The sequence below is a fragment of the Cibotium barometz genome, chromosome 63 (genome assembly GCF_041138505.1).
Source record: "Cibotium barometz isolate CiBa-2024 chromosome 63, ASM4113850v1, whole genome shotgun sequence".
Lineage (NCBI taxonomy): Eukaryota > Viridiplantae > Streptophyta > Polypodiopsida > Cyatheales > Cibotiaceae > Cibotium > Cibotium barometz.
The window spans coordinates 22825014-22845687 of NC_141108.1; the positions used below are offsets into that span (position 1 = coordinate 22825014).

General features: G+C 47.8%; 1 protein-coding gene and 1 long non-coding RNA gene across 6 annotated transcripts in view; one reads left to right on the forward strand and one right to left on the reverse strand.

Annotated features, from left to right (window-relative positions):
• The window catches only part of LOC147603847 (uncharacterized), a 109512-nt gene that overhangs the window by 32837 nt on the left and 56001 nt on the right, over nt 1-20674 (reverse strand). The window lies entirely within an intron of this gene.
• Nucleotides 1-20674, forward strand: part of LOC147603848 (protein SAWADEE HOMEODOMAIN HOMOLOG 2-like) — a 103050-nt gene that overhangs the window by 26562 nt on the left and 55814 nt on the right. For all 5 annotated transcript variants that reach the window (XM_086796351.1, XM_086796350.1, XM_086796352.1 and 2 more), the window contains 7 exons: nt 10572-10657; nt 10876-10921; nt 11189-11318; nt 11410-11467; nt 12353-12404; nt 13149-13292; nt 13512-13631. In XM_086796351.1, coding sequence (XP_086652477.1) covers nt 10572-10657; nt 10876-10921; nt 11189-11318; nt 11410-11467; nt 12353-12404; nt 13149-13292; nt 13512-13631 — 636 coding nt within the window. The remainder of the gene's footprint in view (nt 1-10571; nt 10658-10875; nt 10922-11188; nt 11319-11409; nt 11468-12352; nt 12405-13148; nt 13293-13511; nt 13632-20674) is intronic.

The following is a 20674-nucleotide window of genomic DNA, read 5'->3' on the forward strand; positions in this document are numbered from 1 at the left end:
TAGTGGCTCTGTGTGTCGACTGAGCTCTAGTAGGAAGAGTCCAAGGCACCTCTGATTTGGGTACTCCATGATCCAGGATAAGGGTCCAAAGCCCTCTCTGAATAGATAGTGAAATCTCCCTCTGATCTCATAGTAGATTGGGCACTGGCAAACATAGTGCTCGTTCGACTCAACCCCCGTCTGACAGAGTCACGTGTCCTGTCCTCTCTGGGCGTCTTCTTAGCTCTCCCACTCTATATCCTCTGTCTATGGGATGATACCCTAAGCTGGCCAATGGCTATCCTCATTAGCCTATCGGTGTGATCCACGTGTTACATGTGTATAGCCCCAATAGATAGTATCCGATCACCCGGTTCCTGTCCTCATGTGTAGGCCTAATGTATGGGGAATCTGGATCATACTAAAATGGATGGAGCCAGTCCAATTGTAATCCATGTGCCTGAAACCAAGTGAGTACTGTGCCATACCAAGATCAATGCTCTCCTCCAGCCGCTATCTGTTGCGATGACTGTAGTGCAAGTTGCGGGAGTCGAAGTGGATCCATCTCCCTCACCCTCTGTATATAAGTGACTGTGTGGAATAGGGCCTCCATCAACATAGGAGCCACAACAAACTCTGTCTAGATGATCTGGGGGAGAATAGATGGCTTATTGTAGATCATCCGTGATAGCATCATGAATTGAGGACACTCTATGGTTGCCAATCTGCCAGGGATAAATCTGGTGCCCAGAAGGGAGCTGCATGCATAAGTGGTCTCAAAAAGCCAACCCTTTGTCCTCGGGTCCTGTAAATGTGCCTGGAAACATTGCCTCTCTAATAAGGCTAGAGCTGCATATCCTCTAGTGAGTCTATCCTCTGCTGCCCGTCTCATAGAGAAGCGCAGACCAGTGAAGGTAGCTTCGAGATAGACATATGAGTGCACCACCTCACCTTGCTACCCATATAAGTGATCTCTGTACGGCTTGCAACTGGTTACGAGGTGTGGAATACCATAATCTTGCTTTTCCCAAGGTTGACTTAAGAGTATCCATGTGCTTTTGTAGCTCCTCCTCAGAATGTGCAGAAGTACAATATCATCAGCATATGAAATGATGGAAACAAGAATACCTCCTAGAAAAGCTCCTTCGCCTCCGGTTTTGTCAATGAAGTCTGAGATCTCATCTATGTAAGTCCAAAGAGGGTTGGAGATAGTGGGCATCCTTGTTTCACTCCGATGGTGCTAGAGACTCTTAGCACATTCACCCCCAGTTTCTACCCATTTCTGGTGCCCTTGTTGGTCCCTTTTGTATGGCCCTTGATTGTGGGCTGGCCACCTCTTTTTTCCATATTTTTTTGGGATTTTTCCCAGCTCTTTTGGTATTTTACCAGTCGGCCAGCTCATATGCTCCAGTCGGCCAGCATATTGTGTCCCAGTCGGCCAGTATTCCTCACCTGTAAATAGGTGGTGCTGGCCTCTCACTTTTCATTCAGTCTTGTACATATTTTGCTCCCTCACTTATGAGACTTTCTGTGTCTCTTGCTTGGGACTGTTTTGCTTTAGTATATTCAGCATAGTTGCTCCATATCTCTCTCTCTCTTGCACTCTCTTTTCAACACACTCTACTGCCACTTTGCTTCCGCTCTGTGCACTCTTTCATGGTATCATCGCTCCTAGTTCAGCGACGACTCTGCTCCCCCAGATTCAGCACCCTCTCCTCTGCGTTTTTCTCAGATTTGCAGCCTCTTTGTTGCTGCGTTTTCTGGACAGCACCTCCTGATCACTTTCTCTCCAGATTGGCTTCATCGCTTTCAGCCGTCAGGTAATTTTTTGATCAGCGTTTCTTTCCACGTGGAGTTTGGACATAGGCGGCCTGTTTTTTCAGGACAGCAGCCCTCTTCTGGCTGCGTTTTCCTCTCCGGTGGTCATTCCCTTTTGTAGAGGGGGTTTGTGGTGTTTCGGGCTTTGGTGGCACACTTGGTACCTGTGGAGGACACTTCTTCTTCTGAGATTGTGCATATTTCTGAGATTGAGCCCAAGCTTTTGTGATGGCTGCTCCGACTTCTCTTCATATGTTCTCTGAGTTTGCAAAGTTGGATGGTTCCAACTACACCCTATGGAAGGTGAAGGTGAAATCGGCCTTGCGTGGCGTGGATCTTTGGGATTGGCTTGTTACACCGGCCAATGCCACCCCTCCCACCCTTTCTTCTGGTGGTGTGACTCAGGCACAGATTGATACATGGCAGGCGAATGATCGTTGCATTTTCTCCTTTCTGATGTTGAACTGTCAGGATTCTGTTCTCTCTCATGTGCGTACAGCAGATGCTGCACATGAAGTTTGGAAGGCTTTTGCAGATCTCTACGAGATTAAGTCTCCGGGTCAGATTTTGGCGTTGGAAAAGCAACTTATGAACTTATCAGTTTCCGCCTTTCCATCTTTATTTGCTTTCATCTCGAAGATGAAAGATCTCCGGGACGAGCTTGCTGTTTGTGGCAAGGACATCTCTACAAAGGACATGGCTATTCGGCTTCTCTCCAAGCTTCCAGAGAGGTTTGATGCATATTTTCAGTCTCTTGTTTCTTCTCCTTGTCCTATTCAAGTTACTTGGGAGGAAGTTCTCCCCTCCGTTACTTGGGAGGAAGTTCTCCCCTCCGTTATGCAGATTAAGTCTCGCTTTGAGGAGAAGACTGGCACCTCTAGTGGCCCTGATGGAGCTTTGGCAGTGTAAGATTAAGGGAAGAATCAACAAAAGAAAGGGAAAGGGGGTTCTGACAAGAACTCCAAGGATTCCGACAAGGATAAAGACAAGAGTAGATCTTCTAAGAACAAGGACATTGAATGTCATTATTGTGGCAAGAAGGGTCATAAATCACCCCAATGTCACAAGAAGAAGGGGGATGAAGCAGCAAAGAACTCTTCCTCTATAGCGGTGTCCCAGACCAAGAAGGATGGTGGCATTCTTCTTTTAACAGGTACTCGTTGTATACTTGCTCTTGTGACTTCTCAGTCACGGTCTTGGATTGTGGATAGCAGTGCTACTGCTCACATGACACCCCATCGAGATTGGTTCGAGGACTTCACTGCCAGGTCAGGCGAGATCACTTTGGGTGATTCTTCTTCCGTGCCAGTGCATGGACCATCTCCATCTTTCGCTCTTCCGAGGACAAGAGGTACTTCTCTGACCTTCTGTATATTCCAGATTTGGCTTTTAACCTTTTGTCAGTGAGTGCTCTTATAGCTCAAGGTGCGGAGGTGATCTTTTCTCGTTATGAGATTACCGCTCTTCCAAGGATAAGAGGTACTTCTCTGACCTTCTGTATATTCCAGATTTGGCTTTTAACCTTTTGTCAATGAGTGCTCTTACAGCTCAGGGTGCGGAGGTGATCTTCTCTGACCTTCTGTATATTCCAGATTTGGCTTTTAACCTTTTGTCAGTGAGTGCTCTTACAGCACAGGGTGCGGAGGTGATCTTTTCTCGTTGTACAAATTGACCGCTCTGCTTTCCTCTGGTGCTTCTTCTGCTCTTTGGCATGCTCGGTTTGGCCATTTGAGCTATCAGCTTCTGTAGCGAGCTTCGAAGGATGGGTTGGTTGAGGGTTTACCAACCATCAAGGCTTCGTCTTCTGCTTGTTCCTCTTGTTTACAGGGAAAGCAACACCAAGCCGCCTTTCCGAAGGAGGCGACACACAGATCTTCGGCATCACTTGCTCTCATTCATGCAGACTTATGTGGTCCTATGAGTACTGCGTCTTTGAGTAAGGCGTTGTACATGCTCATGATGGTGGATGATTTTTCCAGATATACTTGGGTTTTCTTTCTGAAGACCAAGGATGAGGCTTTTCAGCACTTCTGTGATTGGAGAGTTGAGGTGGAAAAAGAGACCGGTCATTCGATCAAGGCTCTCAAGACTGACAGAGGGGGTGAGTTCACATCCTAGGAGTTTCAGCAATACTGCAAGACACATGGCATTCGGAGACCGCTTACTACATCATATACTCCATCACAGAATGGAGTTGCAGAGAGGAAGAATATGACCATTATGGAGATGGCCCGTGCTATGCTTGAGCATTCTTCATTACCTTGGCGTTTTTGGGCTGAGGCGGCTTCCATTGCTGTCTACATTCAGAACAGGTCTCCTATCCCGGTAAAATTCCATTAGTGCCCTCTTCCTCCCTCCTTAAGTAAAAAGCTTCTCTCTCTCTTCAACACCTCTTGGAGCTCTCTTCTCCACTTGCTAAACCAATTGATTGGTTGGGGGCTTCACTTCTAGAAAAAGAAGCAAGCTAATTCTTGAGAGGTAAGAATGAATTTTATGGGTTTTTGTTAATATTCTCAAATGACTCCTCTTCTCAACTCTCTCAAGCTTGAGATGTTTCTAATTGGTTGTTTGAAATTCAAATCAAGATTTCCCTAAGAATTTTAATGTGTAATCAAGAAAAAGTTAATCTTTATGCTTAATTAGAATGCTTTCTTATGTATATCTCTCTCTCCAAAAAGAACAGTCATTCCGATGGCTAATTCATCTAATATTTTTGAGAGGGTCAAATCACAATGAAATTGTCTTTCTTTTGCAAATGTCGATTTCATCTTTAATTTAACAACTTTAAAAAGTGAGCTTTCTTTGGCACAAACTTCCTTTTTTTAAATTGAAATTCTGCTGGGTTCCAAGTTGCATCTATTCAAAAATAGACTTTGAATCATTCAACTAATACACAAAATTCTTCAAATAATTTAATGCATATCACCTTTTTTTTAATTGTTCATTTTTGGCCTTACATTTCATATAAAATGGATTTCTTACATTTCATATTGCAAAATTAGACTTTGAATCATTTAACTGATACACAAAATTCCTTTGAATAATTTAATGCGCATCACCATTTTTCATATGAAATGGCTTTCTTGCAAACTTGTATTATTTCATTTAAAAAAAAAGTACTAGTATTTCTATGCAAGGTTTTCTTGCAAACTTATATTATTTCATTGAAAAATGTATTTGCACAACAAAAAGTACAAGTATGTCTATGAGAGGTTTTCTCTTGAGTATCTTATACAAACTTGATCCAAAGTTCTTTATATTTGTTAAACAACTATTTGGTCTTGCCCTTTGACACCATATAGTAACATGATGGGTGTCTTATGCAATCAACTTTGCTTGGTTGAAATCTTGGCAATTTGATGGGGTCAAGAGTGAAGGGGTATATGCATTCAAATATATTTCATTTGAATGGTTTGAAAGTATTGAGAGTAATCAATGTAGTGCCATAGGTTTCTCAATGGTCAATTTTCGTCACCCATACCTTAATATTCGTAGTTGTCCCTCAATTGTCCCTACTATCATTGGCTTTTGTGTTGTGCTTCTCCCCATCGGTAGTTGACAGCTTGGTGAAGCTTGAGTTATGTGCGATTAAGTACATATCTTGTTCTTAAATTACTTCTTAGTTTAGTTAATTGTACTTTGGTTCTTTTCATATATTGCGATATAGGATCTGGGGTATATTACTTGATTGTTTTATATCATTAGTCTCTTGATTTACATGTGCTTTCAGAATGTCATTCTTAGGGCTTACTCATATGTGGTATCTATTATTGTATTATCTATAATAAAATGTATATGCTTTCTACTTTTCTTATTATAAAAAATTATACTGGTCGAAGTCTCAGCGCATGACTTTTCTCGGATACAGCACTCTGTCCAAGGCATATTGTCTTTATGATCCTTAGGCCGGCAAAGTTGTTGTGAGCAGTGATGTGGTGTTCGACGAGACTGCTACATCTTTAGAGGGGGGTGGTGAGCTTCTTCTTCTTCCATCTCCATCTCCGCCTTCTCCTCCTCCTCCCCCTCCCGCTGCTTATGTTACGCCTCCAGCTGTGGATTCTCAGTCAGATGATGATGACTCTGCTCCTCCTCCAGCGAGTTCGAGCAGATCTATGCCTGGATGGTATTATCAGACAGTTCGTGATTCTGGGTTACGTGAGCTTCCTTCTGCTCCTCCGCCTGGTTCTCTCTGGCGTTCTCTAGAGTTACAGGGAAACAAATTCATGAGGGCAACATATTTGTTAATTATGCTCTTATGTCCTCTATCATTAATGGTTCTTCTGATCTCACTTCTGTGGACGAGGCTCTTTCACATGAGCCTTGGCGTCGTGCTATGAAGGCAAAGCTGGATGCTATCGAACGGAATGGCACTTGGATTTTGGTGCCTAGGCCACTGCAGCGTAAGGTGATTGGTGTGCGTTGGATCTTCAAATCGAAGTTCCGAGCTGATGGTGGCAGCTTGCACAAGCACAAGGCGAGGTTGGTTGCCAAGGGTTATGCTCAGCGCCCTGGAGTCGACTTCGATGAGACCTTCGCTCCGACGGCTCGGATGACTACCATTCGCACCGTTCTTGCTCTGGCAGGTCATCATAGATGGCCCATTTCCCAGATGGACGTCAAGTCGGCTATCCTGAATGGAGAGCTTACACAGGAGGTTTATGTTGATCAGCCATTGGGATTTGTTGTTCCAGGCAAACAGGATCACGTGTGCCGGCTGAAGAAGGCTTTAGATGGTCTGAAGGAGGCTCCGCGGGCTTGGTACTAGCGGATTGATGAGTTCTTTCAGAAGCTCGGCCTGTGCCGTTCTCATGCAGATTCGAACCTTTATATCCTCCTTGAGAGGGGGTTGATTGTTATCATTGTGGTCTATGTTGATGACCTCATCTTTACAGGTTCTTATTCTATTAGGATCTGCTCTATCATGGATGCTTTGGAGACAGAGTTTGAGATGACGGATCTTGGCCTTCTGCATTATTTTCTCGGCATTGAGATTTGGGAGACCTCGAAGGGCATTTTCTTCTCTCAGCAGAAGTACACACGGGAGATACTCGACAGATTTCAGATGACGGGGTGTAGACCAGTATCTTCTCCTATGGATATTAGTGAGAAGCTTTCTCTACTTGATGTTTCTCCAGGGATTGATTAGGGACAGTATCGGGTTCTCGTTGGTTGTTTGGTTTGGTTGACCTACTCTCCGATTGGACATGTTTTGCAGTCAGTTTATTGAGTTCTTTCTCACCCAAACCCAGTTAGCAGCATTGACGGTGTGCTCTTAGAGTTCTTCGGTATTTGCGTGGCACTCTGGACTTTGGCATCTTCTATGGCCAAGGATGCACTCTTGTTGGATGGTTTGATTTAGATTGGGCTAGAGATCCAGATACTTGGCGTTCGACCACTGGTTGGTTTTTACACTCAGGTTTGGAGCCATTTCATGGAGTAGTAAAAAGCAGCCTATTGTGGTGCTTTCCTCTACAGAGGCGGAGTACCGTGCGGTTTGTTATGCTGCATGTGAGGCGATATGGTTGCGGAGATTATTGGAGGAGCTCGGCTGTCCTCCTACCGGATCTACTCTTCTTTGGTGTAACAATCAGAGTTGCATCGCCATCGCCAAGAACCCTGTGTTTCATGCTCGTACGAAACACATTGAGATAAGGTATCACTATGTTCATGAACGGGTTCTTGCTGGAGATTTGCGTTTGGAGTATTGTCCTTCAGCGGAGAATGCTGTAGATTTGTTCACCAAGCCGGTTTCTCATGCTTCCTTGGCTCCTCATCTTCGGCTTCTCGTAGTTTGTTCAGCATCTGGTGCTGAGAGGGGGTGTTAGCACATTCATCCTCAGTTTCTGCTCAAGTTTTTGCCCATTTTTGGTGCCCTTTTTGGTCCCTTTTGTATGGCCCTTGATTGTGGGCTGGCCACCCCTTTTTTCCATATTTTTCTAGGATTTTTCCCAGCTCTTTTGGTATTTTACCAGTCAGCCAGCTCATATGCTCCAGTCGGCCAACATATTTTGTCCCAGTCGGCCAGCATTCCTCACCTATAAATAGGTGGTGCTAGCCTCTCACTTTTCATTCAGTCTTGTACATATTTTGCTCCCTCACTTATGAGACTTTCTGTGTCTCTTGCTTGGGATTGTTTTGCTTCAGTATATTCAGCATAGTTTCTCCATATCTCTCTCTCCAACACCATATCCAGGAGCGGCTAGCTCACTTACACTCACACCCGGAGATCATGCTCAGGTATTTTTACCTCGCCATCGCCTATGTATCACATATTACACCCCCATTAGGGTACTGGTTAGAGCTAGACAGATCTGCATTGCATTCTTGTATACCCTACGCATATAGGTTGCATATTGAGCCTCTAGCAATAGTGCTCCATCCATCACACCCCCCCACTAGCTTAGTACTTTCATACTTTATTTCATATTCATTTTGTCCTTTTTTTTTGGACATCCAAAAGACACTGATAGTTGTACATTGATTTGTCTCATAGGTCAAGTTCGGCCTCTAGCAGACGTTAATACAGCTTTCTTTCTTTCTTTCTTTCTCCTTGCACTCTCTTTTCAGCACACTCTAGTGCCACTTTGCTTCCGCTCTATGCACTCTTTCAGAGACCTCCTTAGATAGTCCTCTTGGGCATCTCACCCTACTAATAACTGACTCATGTAAGGCAATGATAGCCCATATCATGTCAGACAGGACTCCGAGATGCTGTAAACGCTGTAGGAGATGGGCCAGAGGCACTATATCAAAAGCTTTGCGGAAGTCCACAAAGCGTCAGTATAGTCGGCGATCATCTGCCTTGGCCTCCTCGAAGATAGCCAGAAGTGTGAATATGTGATCTAGCATGGAGAAGGTCCTCTTGAATCTTGTCTGCCCTGGTGCCCTGTATCCCTCTCTCTGCCAATGTGCTGAGCTCAAACTCAAGTATAGAGCCATAGAGCTTCGCCAAGATATGGCCGATCATGATGGCTCTATATTAGGATCCATGGGGTCTCCCGCCTCATGGATAGGGGCAATAATGTATGATGACCAGGTGGGGGGAAAGCCCTTTGAGAGGGCCCTATTAAACATAAGATCCCAAGTGTCTATGAGACCATAAGTGATACAATGATACCATGGATACATGGAACCATGGAAAAAGTAATTGAGGAAAAAGGAAAAACAACTATTACAAGTGTGTATACATGTGATATTAGCATGTAACCCTGTACAGGAGAAACTAGCCATGTTCACTAATAATGATGCCCTCCTTAGCCAATATAGATTTGATGGCAGAGAGAATAGATAAAGCTTTCTTTTTACATAAGACTTATGCATAGGCTTATGGATAAGCCCTTATGCATAGGCTTCTTGCATAAGCTCTTATGGTTTAGGTTTTATGCAATAGGCTTATGCATGAGCCCTTATGCATAGCCTTTATCCACATAAGCTTATGCATAAGCAATTATGCAATAGGCTTATCCATAGGCTTATGGATAAGCTCTTATACATTATCCCTTATGTATAGGCTTCTTGCATTAGCCCTTCACCTTAGGCTTCTTGCATAAGCCCTTATGGTTTAGAGTTTATGTAATGGGCTTAGGGTTTACCCTTATGCAATAGGGTTATGAATAAGCCCTTATGCATAGCTTTTATGCATAAGCCCTTATACAATAGACTTATACATAAGACTTATGAATAGTCTTATGGATAAGCCCTTATGCATTAGACTTAGGGTTTAGTTTTATGCATAGGCGTAGGGTTTAGGGTTTATGCATTAGACTTAGGGTTTATGCAATAGACTTAGGGTTTAGGCTTATGCATAAGCCCTTATGCAATAGGCTTATGCATAGGCTTAGGGTTTAGGGTTTATGTATAAGACTGTATGAAATAGGCTTATGCATAGGCTATGAATGCTTAGAAGTTTAAAATGTTATGTTTGTAGGTCTTGCATTGTTGTCCTCTCCTTTGGCTTGACATTGTCGAGGTAAGATCTCTTATTCATGCAACCTCATGTTTATTGCAACCTCATGCTGGGTTTAGGGTTTAGGCTTATGCATAGAGATATGGGAAATTATTGTATGGATCTGCATCTGTCCGGTGGAGGGTTGTGATGGTCTGGGTCAGGGACGTTTGGCCCTCAAAATAGATCGAGCTTTATAACTGAGGACCCCTCTAGGGCAGAGAGCTGGACCGCTAGTGTGGGCGGTGGGCTCTGATGTGGATACAAGATGACTGAAGAAATCTGTAATGAGAGAGGGAGAGAAGCCACAATGGTGGCATGTAGTGCCAAATGATCCATTTTTGCCTGGAGACAAGAAAGGCCAGGGGATCCAGATGCATATAAAAGCTGCTCATTGGTCCTGCATGGCCTTGGAGGTGCATCCATCTGTCAAGGAGGTATGGATAAGGAAGCGTAGAACGATGTTGCCACATTAGAATATCAAATCACTTGGGCTTAGTTGTTTTATCAATAATTTCAGGCCGTGTTTCATATTGATAGTCAAGAAACTTGCATCAGGTTAGATAGGATTCTGCTGACAATCTGCATGCAGCTGCCTGTTCCTCTCATTATTGGCCAATAATCAAAGATTAATTTTCAGTCCTTAAGAAACAATTATGCTTGCATCCACTGAAAGTGGTGGATCAGGTTCTAGTTTTCATTTATTTTGTTCTCTAGAGCTGTTGGGCTTCAATTTGTATGTGCCTTTATGCTGTATTAATTATTGATATCTCTTTATTGCATTTGTGTTGGAAATCCATTTGAAATCTAGTTTCTATTGTCAATTCAGGTAGCAAAAATGGAGAAGATGTGGGAGGAAAGCAAGGGTTCTACTCCATCACAGAAGATATTGCAGGGCTTGGCTGAAAAGTTCAGGTATTTTATTGCTTTGTTTTGAGGTCAGTTACTTGTAATTCTCAAATAACTTTATCTTCAAATACATGTCACAACACTGATCAACTTTAGATACCTCAGAAATTGGCATACTTAGTGCTTAAGTTAGCAGCAAGAAACAGATAGTTGTATGATCATTCTTCTCTCTTGACCAGGCCTTGTTCAAATTTGGTTGGCTAACATTGCTGCTATGCCTGCAGTAAAGCTCGAGAGCGAGATGGAAAGATATCTGTGCAACGCAAGCAGGTCTGGTGTGCTTTGTAAATAATGTAGTGTTTATGTAAACTGGACCCTGTATAAATTACGTATGCTAATTGGACAAGGCAAGAAAGAGCTGTGGAACCTGTATTTTGGGTCTATGCTGACAGTATACATAAGTGGTATCACAAGTCTTGTTCGTCTTGTTGCCCCTTTAAAGGTGCATCAAGAGAAGTGATGGTGCTCCAACAAAACATTGTTTCTCTGAAAAAGTCTTGAACAGCACAAGTGATAATTCAACTTCTATGCTTTTAGGTGCTGCATTGGTTTCAAAACAGACGATGGTATACAAGGAAGACACAGGCAGCAAAGCAGATTGGAAGATCATCTGACAAAGGAACTTTGTCAAAGAGGGCACAAGCTACTCCTACCGCCCCTCCTTCAGGTTATCTCTTCTTCTTATCTAACCAACCTTTACACTTTGTCTTCATATACTTGTTTAGTACGTAAACAGGGCTGTTTTTGTAAATTTGCAGGCGAGATTGACATCAGCAAGATGGAGTTTGAAGCAAAGTCATCAAAGGATGGTGCATGGTATGCTGTGTTCTGCCAAGGATGCCTTTTGGTGAAATTATCATGTGCATCTGATGGCTGTTTAATAATTCTTAACTATGTTGCATCTCATCCTCCAGATTTTCATCACAAAGAACTGCTTTGCAAAGGGTGCCTGTTCAAGTGAAGAAGCTGATGGGGCAGTACATGATTGGGCACCCACTTTATCACAAAAATCCAGATGGGATGCCTCCCTCTCGACGTGGTAATTCTAGTCATGCCATGAATGTGACAGGCATCCTCACCCTGGACACCGCCTGCTATAAGAATGCTCAATTAATCCCCTCGGTTCGAACAACCCGGTGCAGCAGACTACCTGGCCTTGCCATCACCACAGGTGCCCATCTGGGCAGGCCACCACTGTGTGAACCTGTGGTGCTGTGCCTGGGCCACCACTTGATGGCAGTTAGGGTGGGGACACCAGGAGGCTGCAGGCTATGGCTTGGGTGGGTGTGCTCTTCGTGAAGCAGCCCTAAATCGCATCACTTAAGATGCGTTTCTTTTTCTTTTTGTCACTTTGGGATATATTAGCCCCTGGACCTAAGCCCGGATCTCTTGGACCATATATCTTTGAGCAGATGGCAAGGGATCCAAAGGGGAATCAGAGAGCCCCTTGAAAGACGAGATTGTAAAGAGTCTTTGTAACCCCATTGCCTTGAGAAAGAGCAAGCTCACAGCCCTCCAAGCAGGAGTTTTTTCACAACTTAGATAGGGTCATATGGAGTTCCATAGTCATGGAGCACTCTAAACTCTGCTATTTTTATCATTCTGGGGCTACATACTGACACACTGATGCAAATTTCCAACTTCATGTGCTTTTGACCTTCAACTTATTCTAAAGTATCTGCGTGCTTTTTCCTGCTGCAGGTATGATGTGCATGTGTTCTTGGAACACAGGATTCTTGAGTCTGGGGACCTGGTAAGTCGTTTTAGAGTCAATGGTGATTAGTTGGATTGTTAGAGCACTATCAGAGTCTGTTCTTGGATGGCCTTATTTGATGTTACATGTGACTAGAAACTTCTGGGGTACAAGTATGTGACAACTATCAGCACTGTGTTGAATCAGCTGTCCTACAAACATCATTGTGTCATGTACACAATTCTCAACGGAACCCTTCATCTAAGGGACTTCTAAAGTCTCCCCATCATCTGTCCTTGATGCTTTTACAGGCAGATGCCTGATCGGTTTGGACTGGGTGTGTATGTGTGCGTGCTCAAAATCGAACCCATTTCAAGCTTGGGGGAGAAGTATTGGCCATATTATATGGTTGTATCCTGATTCCAGAGCTCTTGCACCTGTGCTCTAAGGGCAGTACATTATCCTAGCATTACGAGCACACATGGAGAGTTTCCTTCTATGCTCATATGACAGCATAAATAGACTTGTGCAGCTGGTGACAAAATATATATTGTGACCAAGTACTTACCTTTGTGGATAAAACTGCACCGCCATCTTGTGTATTGCAACTTGTACAGTATACATCTCAATCCAGATTGTAGCTCAAGGCTGTCCACACAAGTTTTTGTTTGTTCGCTTGGCTTGTTTTCTTGTCATTTTTGGATGTTGAAAGGTTTGGAGGTCTCTGAAAATGTACAGTAGGAGATAAAAAGTTTGAACCAATCAAATGTTTGACAATAATGATTTGTCTATGGTGTGCTGCAGGAAGTAAGAGTACGGTTTGCTGGCTATGGTGCTGAAGAAGATGAATGGGTGAATGTAAGAAGTGCTGTCCGTCAACGTTCCTTGGCATGTGAAGCATGTGATTGTGTGTCTGTACTTCCAGGAGATGATGTTCTTTGCTTCCAGGTTCTCTCTCTCTCTCTCTCTCTCACACACACACACACACACACACACGTGGGCGTGCGGGATTCAAAAACATTTGTAGTAAATTTGTCCTCCTTTCTGCTCTCGTTTAAATTTGAAACATGGATAGCAGGGGGGTTTGTGCTCTACTACCCCCCTGTGTCAACTCAGGGCCCTTGGAAAAAGAGGAAACTAATGGAGGTTTGTCTTAATCCAACTCAGGAAGGAAACAAGCAGGCACTTTATTATGATGCATATGTGATGGATGTAGAGAGGCGGAGACATGATATTAGAGGCTGCAGATGCAGATTTTTTGTTCAATATGAGCATGACGGCTCCATGGTATGTCTTGTTTTTAGCCCGTTGTTCTTTGCCTGCTTTGTCAATGATTGAAGATATAGTGATGCATTCTTTTTCTTAAAATATATCACTGTAACACCCTTAGGCACCCGATCGCTCGCTGAAGCTTCCCCCCCCCACCCCCCCCCCCCCCCTGCTGGAGCTGCCCTCGCCCTTCCCTGCCTGCTCGCACCCCCCCCTCCGCGCCCCCCGCCCCCCCTTTTGCGCCCATCGCGCCTGCCCGCCCCCCCTTTCGCGCCCATCGCCTGCCCGCGTTTTCTTCACGCCCCCTGCTCCCCCCTTCCTCCGCGTCCTGCCCACCTGCCTGCCCCCGCCCCCCCTCCCCTCTGTCTTCCGCCATCCTCTGTCTTCCGCCCCTCCCCTCTGTCTTCCGCCCCTCCCCCCTTTGTATTCCGCCCTTCCCCCTCTTCCCCTCCCCTCTCCACTTTTTCGTGCAGCTTGGTTCTTGCATGCAGGACCCTCCGTCTTCGCTTCGCCCTCGACTGAGCTTCAGACTCTGATGGAGGTTCCTCGCCCCACCTCAGAGGGACTCTTCCGCAGCCCCCTCGCCCGCCCCTAAGGATACCCCCATCAGGCTTTCTCTTTCGCCAGAAGAGGAAGCGAGCCTCGCCGCAGAGGTGGAACGCCTCCAGGCACATTCCACCATTTGCCGGTATAGTTGGCACTCGCCCTAGTAGAGGGGAGATCCGGGATCTTCTCCAGGCCTGCCTTCTTGCAGATGTGGGCAAGATCCTGGACGTTCAGTTACTGCCGCAGACACTACCAGATTGAGTTCGAGACAGCCCAGAGCGTGACCCAGGTCCTAGCCATGAGTCCCCTTGACATCAGGGGCGCTCGGGCCTTCTTCAGATATTGGCAGCATGGTTTCGACCCAGCAGCGGCCGAGTAGGGAGAGCGCCTATTCCATGTCACAGTTTGCTTTCCTGGACTTCGCTGCGAGTACCTTCTGCTCCTTTCTAGGATAGGATCATTGGTGGGCTCGGTGCTTGAGACTGGCCCCACAGCAGGTTCAATGGTGGCTAAAGCAGCTGGCCTTCCTTTGGTCAGAGTTTTGGTTCCTGACATCTCCTCCCTTCCGAAGGTCATTCAGTTATCTAGGATAGGGGGGGATGAATCGATTAGAGAGTGGAGTTTTCGGGGCTCCCGAACCAGTGTTTTATATGCAGGCAAGTCGACCACCTAGGCCTGCCCTCGTAGGAGACCCCGACCTTCACTGCAGCAGCAGACCTCCGATGGCCCACCCACAGATGTGGCTCGGCAGGCAGCCTCCGGGACACCTGCTCAGCCCACAGAGACCTCTGATTGGCAGCCTGGACAGGGGCGCCGTAGAGGGAGACAGCCACAGCAGCATGCCGAGAGACCGACGCAGTAGCAGACACAGCCTTAGCATCATTGGGTTCCAGTGAGGAACAACTTTGCTCCCCTCCAGGAGGAGACCCCAGCGCAGACTGAGGATCAGGAGATGCCAGCACCCCCCCCTTCACCTCCACCCCCCCCGCCTCGCTTCCACCCTTGCCTCCTCCCGTTCCCGCTCCCGCATTTTCAGCGTCTCCTTCCCCACCCCCTTCTCCCCCCCCTCCTCCCCCTCCGCTCGCCTCAGCTCCCCGGAAGGCCCTGGCAGTTCCCTGGTGCTCACCTGCAGTCCGCGAGCACCGACCTTGCTCCTGCACCGTAGAGGAGACCTACCATGCCGATTCGTGCTTCACGGATATCCTCTATCCGCAGTCGCCTGAGTAGTCTCGACACTAGACAGCGCTCGGAGGCCTTCGACTACTCCTTTACACGCCTTTTTGGAGCGGAGGGCCCCCATGAGCCAGCACCGATCAGACTTCATGTGGTGATACCTCCGGCCCGAGGGGAGGAGGCACTATATTCAGCGGTGGCCTTCTCCTTCCCTCTTTGCGGCACTAGCGACCGGGAGTGGACTCTAGATCTCGCTCTTAGTATTTTGCGGACACAGGCAGTTGAGTTTTCTCACCATGTGAGCGATTTGGAGATGACAGACGTGATAGGCCGACTCTGGGAGTTGGCACATTTCTTTGATACCGGGAGTGCGGATGCCTCCGGGAATCGACATTTGGTGGTTCGCATAGTGGCAGACCTAGTGCGAGACCCTGGCTATGTATGCATACATGAGGTTTCTCTCTCCGAACAGGAGGCAGTCGCTATGGGACAGCCACTGGCGCCTGGTCCGAGACTCCTGCAACACACCGGGTGGGCAGATTCGTAGCCGCTCGGATGGGGATTACTCTCCATCCAAGCCGCTTGCGAAGGCCTGCCGTATGGCTGAGACAGCCTCCACCTCAGCAGGTCATCCATGAGGATCATCTCATGGAATGTACAGGGCCTTGGCGGCGCACACTATGTACGTTATCGTGGTTGCTTGAGGCAGGAGCTTCAGAGATGCTTGGTTGGGGGCAGTATTGATATTCTGAAGATGCAGGAGCACCATTAGAGTGAGAGCAGGATTCGGAGATATGGTTCGGTGATGCCTGGTAGATGGGACACATTTTGGTCTGCAGGTTTTGGCCCCTTGGGTGGGCAGGGAGGAGTATGTATGGTCATTGCGGATGTATGGTGGCAGGCCATTGTGGATCGTGGGGTCATTGTGCCTGGTAGAGCGCAGTATGTTATTCTGAGGATGCACGATGAGCACTTTGGTGTGCTCAATGTCTATGCGCCCAATCATGCTAGTGCCAGAACAGAGTTCTGGACCCTTGTTACAGATGCATTGCCCGAGGCCGCACATTGGTGTGTCGGGGGAGACTTCAACATGCTTGAGGACCCGGCCGATATGGTGGGAGGCAGTCATGTTACAGTGCATGGCACGGAGCTTGCAGCTTGGGAGCGATTTTGTATGACACTGCGGATCACTGATGCACGGCAGCATGAGGCTTTCTCCCGTTCTCAGGACAGTCTTAGTTTCTCTTGGTCGGATCGCCGACAGGGAGGGACTAATCTATCATGGATTGGTCGCTTCTATGTGGGCGACAGGTTCGGGGAGCGTGGTGGCTCCGTTGGCATTCTTGCTGGCACCTCTTTTTCAGACCATGCGCCATTTATTTTGACACTTGAGGAGAGGACACGGGAGACCAGCTTGCAGTTGAGGATCCCAGAGAGGATACTTACAGACCCCAGTCTTTTTGAGGACATTGAGAGGATATGGCATGATAGCCAAAGCTCTGACCTAGATGCAGCAGGCCAGTGTGCCCAAGGACTCATCGAACTCAACTCTTTTTTGCACGCTATAGCCTTGACACGGCTGGGAGAGACACGGGAGCGGGAGCGTTGCTTGAGACGTAGCCTTGCTTCGCTCCAGTGTCTTCAGGAGCAGCTGCCTACATGTGAGTGGGTGGCGTCCCAGCTGAGCCAGGCACGCCAGGAGGTTAGAGAGGCAGAGGAGCAGAGACACGAGTTCTACTATCATCGCCAGGCCTCTCACTGGACGCAGCTTGGTGATAGAGTGACTGGGGAGTTTTTTGAGATCACCGGACCCCGCCATGCTCGAGCAAGAGTACGTCAGCTTAGGAGGCAGGACGGATCATTAGCCACTGAGCCCGGGGAGATTAGAGCTATTGCCACTGAGTTCTATAGAGACTTGCTTTCAGCGGAGCCAGCCACCACGGAGGCACGTGATGCTTGCAGACAGACTGTGTGGGCCCATGTGCAGAGGAGGGTCGCAGATCGTATGCGCACAGTTTTGGGTGAGCCCCTTTCAGAGGATGAGCTTGTTGAGGCTTTGAGGGTCCTTCCGCGTCATAGTTGCCCTGGGGAGAACGGATTGATGCCTGTCCTTTTTATGTGATATTGGGACCTTTTGGGGCCAGGCCTCCGCAAGGGTTTTCAGCATGTTTTGGACACAGGGGTGATGCCACAGAGCTTTTTAAAGGGCTTGATCTTTCTTATCCCCAAGGGGGAGGGAGTGTCAGATGATATTCGGCATTGGAGGCCTATTACGATCCTCAATACTGTCTAAAGGCCTTGAGTTTGAGGATCCAGCCCTTCCTTGGGGATTTGATTCATGCTACCCAGACAGGATTCATCAAGGAGCGCAGTATCCTTGACAACATTTTCACCTTCTGGGAGGCGACGACCCGAGCTAGATTTCTCGGTGAGGACTTGGTCGTTATGCTTCTCGATTTTGAGAAGGCATACGATAGAGTCGATTGGGGTTTTCTAGAGGGCACTATGCTTCGCCTGGGTTTTGAGACAGACTGGATTCGAGGAGTGGCGGCTCTATATTCCACAGCTCGTAGCCAGGTGTTGATGGCAGGAGGACGGGGGCCGAGTTTTGAGTTGACCAGATCAATCCGTCAGGGATGCCCTCTCGCCCCGTTCCTTTTTCTTTTCTTTGCAGAGGCTATGAGCATGTATCTGACAGCAGAGGAGGTTGGTTCGAGAGGACTCCAGCTTCCAGTCTGGGGTGAGGACCTGCTCGATTCTAAGTTTGCTGATGACACGGGATTGTTTCTGCATGGCCAGGAGGCCAATCTACAGAGGGCAGAGCAGTCGCTACAGGTTTTTGGTGTGGCTTCGGGAGCATTGATCAATTGGCGCAAGACAGTGGCTTTTTGGATCAGTAGCGCTCCCACTCCGGCATGGAGCCCAGACCCGGGTTTTAGATGGATTCCTCCTGGCACAACAGTGCGGTATCTGGGATGCCAGATTGGACTTGATTTGTCACCTGAGCAACAGATCGCCCCGCTTCTTCTGAGCATTCGGAAGAAGCTTTTATATTGGAGTATAGCTCGGCTATCCTTGGCTAGGAGGGTGGTGGTGACAAATCAGGTGCTTTTAGCGATTATGTGGTATATCACGTCTTGCTGGATTTTCTCGAGCTCTTGCATCAGCCAAGTACAGAGGCTGATCAGGAACTTTCGTTGGTCTGGGCGGGATGGTCAGCCAGCCCGGGCTAAGGTTGCTTGGGTAGTTATTACTCTTCCGCTGGTCAGGGGGGCCTGGGCATTATAGATCCAGCTAATCAGAGTAGAGCCTTGTTGGGGAAGCTTATTGTTCGGGGACTGCTTCTAGGCGCTGAGCCTTGGAAGGAGCTTCTTTTTCAGCGGCTGCAGGCTAGAGCTCCCCAAGCAGGGGGCACTTGGGGACCAGAGATTCGGTGGATCTTTAGAGAGATGAGGAGGACAGGCCTCAGTAGAGGATGGGAGGACAGATTTGCCTTGAATATCGTGCGAGCTTGGGAGTTGCTGAGACCGCCACTTGTGATGAGGAGCGGGCCAGACAGCCGCTTATCTGGAGCCCCGTGGTACACACAGAGCAGGGTCATATGCCGGGTTCTCGGCCTCGTCTAGCCTGGGGACCATTGGCAGCAGGCCCAGCACGCAGTTTTGGAGATTGGCAGGCCTTTTGCAGTCTCCCGGAGGAGATCCAGGCGGAGAGGCTGAGTCACTTCAGAGGGGGGTTGATTATGAGGGATGACATTCAGGAGGCACTCAGTGAGGAGTGGTTCACGCCTTTCGAGCCAGCGGCCCCACAGTGGATGGGAGCCTTTACACAATTGGAGATCCTGATTGCTGTCAGAGCTTGCACTGAGGATGGTAGATGCCTCTACTCTGAGATACAGGATGAGGGCAGACTTCAGAGAGTTGACGCGAAGTCGCCTTTGGTTGCAGAGTGCATCTTTCAGAGGATACGGGTAGTGGCCGCCGCTTCTCGGAAGTGGCAGACCCTGCAGATGTGGACTCTGATTGGCGCATATGGGCATATGCTGCGCGTCCCTTGGCCCGACTCTAGTGGGACCCTGGCGAGTACGAGTGGCATGATCCTTATGCATCCCCCGAGGCCACAGAGATCACCTTTTTCTAGTACACTGTTCGTTTGGGGAGGCATATTTTGACGGGGAAACTATTCTTCCAGGGACTCTCACAGGAGTTCCTGGAGGATTTTTGGACCAGGCTCTGGGCTAGCAGACAGGCACGCAGGATCTCGGCTTTCCAGTGGGCTGGTTGCCCACAGGGGCTCTGCAGTTGGCACCTGGCTTGTCTTCAGTGGCCTTCCGCCGGCCTGCATCCGATGCGGCCACCCATTGGAGACATAGAGACATTGCCTATGGGACTGTCCACAGGTGCAGCAAATTTGGATGAGGATGTTGCGCATTTTGGCCCCCCTCTCTCCAGAGGGCATGTATACGTGGGGGGCCGCTGCTTGGTCGACTTCGTCAGGGCCAGCTCTGGGATACGAGACAGAGCAGGGCAGCCAGGCCATCAGATTCATTGGGGGCCAGCCTCGCCTTGTTCCTTCACCGGATTTCTCGACAGCCGGCTGGACACAGGAGAGGGATTTACGATGGGAGCTCCTCAGCAGCCTCACCATATGGTTCACCTGGAGAGCCCGTTTTTTCTGGGCCTTTGAGGGGAGACTGGAGCCACCAGCAGAGACTGTTCGAGCTATCTGGCAGGAGTTGATCCACACCCTGTGAGGACAGTATGACCGCATCCGGGGCGACTCGGATCGAGTGATCTTGCGGCGCCAGGCCTTCCACACCACTTGGCGCAACGGCCGTTTCTATACTTTACACGCGGGTACCCCCCGCTGGCACTACAGGCCACCTGTTTGGATTTTCCCCCCTCCTATTGTATGATATAGCCTCTCAGTTATTTGTACTTTTCTGCACCTAGGGAGAGTCTCCCTAGCTGCCTGGATTGGGTCTCTGCTCTGCCTTCTTATGAGCAGGAGAGGGGTTTTGTAGCCCAGTGGGCTTTTTTATAACTAATGAAAGGATCTTTTCTTGGGAAAAAAAAAACACCCTTAGGGACCCTCAATTGGAGGAAACCCCCCTTTTGCCCTTAAATTTTTCACATGCCAACCCTCGTCCAGATCTTGAGGGCCAGGCTGGAGCTGACTTGGTCTGCCAAGGGGCTGAAATACCACGCAAAATCCTGCTCAATGCTTGCACATTTTTTCCATGCCAAAATCGGCCCTTTCTTTCCTGTCCACACACTGCTCCTGTTCCCAGCTTGTCATTCTTGTAGTCCAATGCCTTGCGGACTTTCATAGGAGTGTGACTA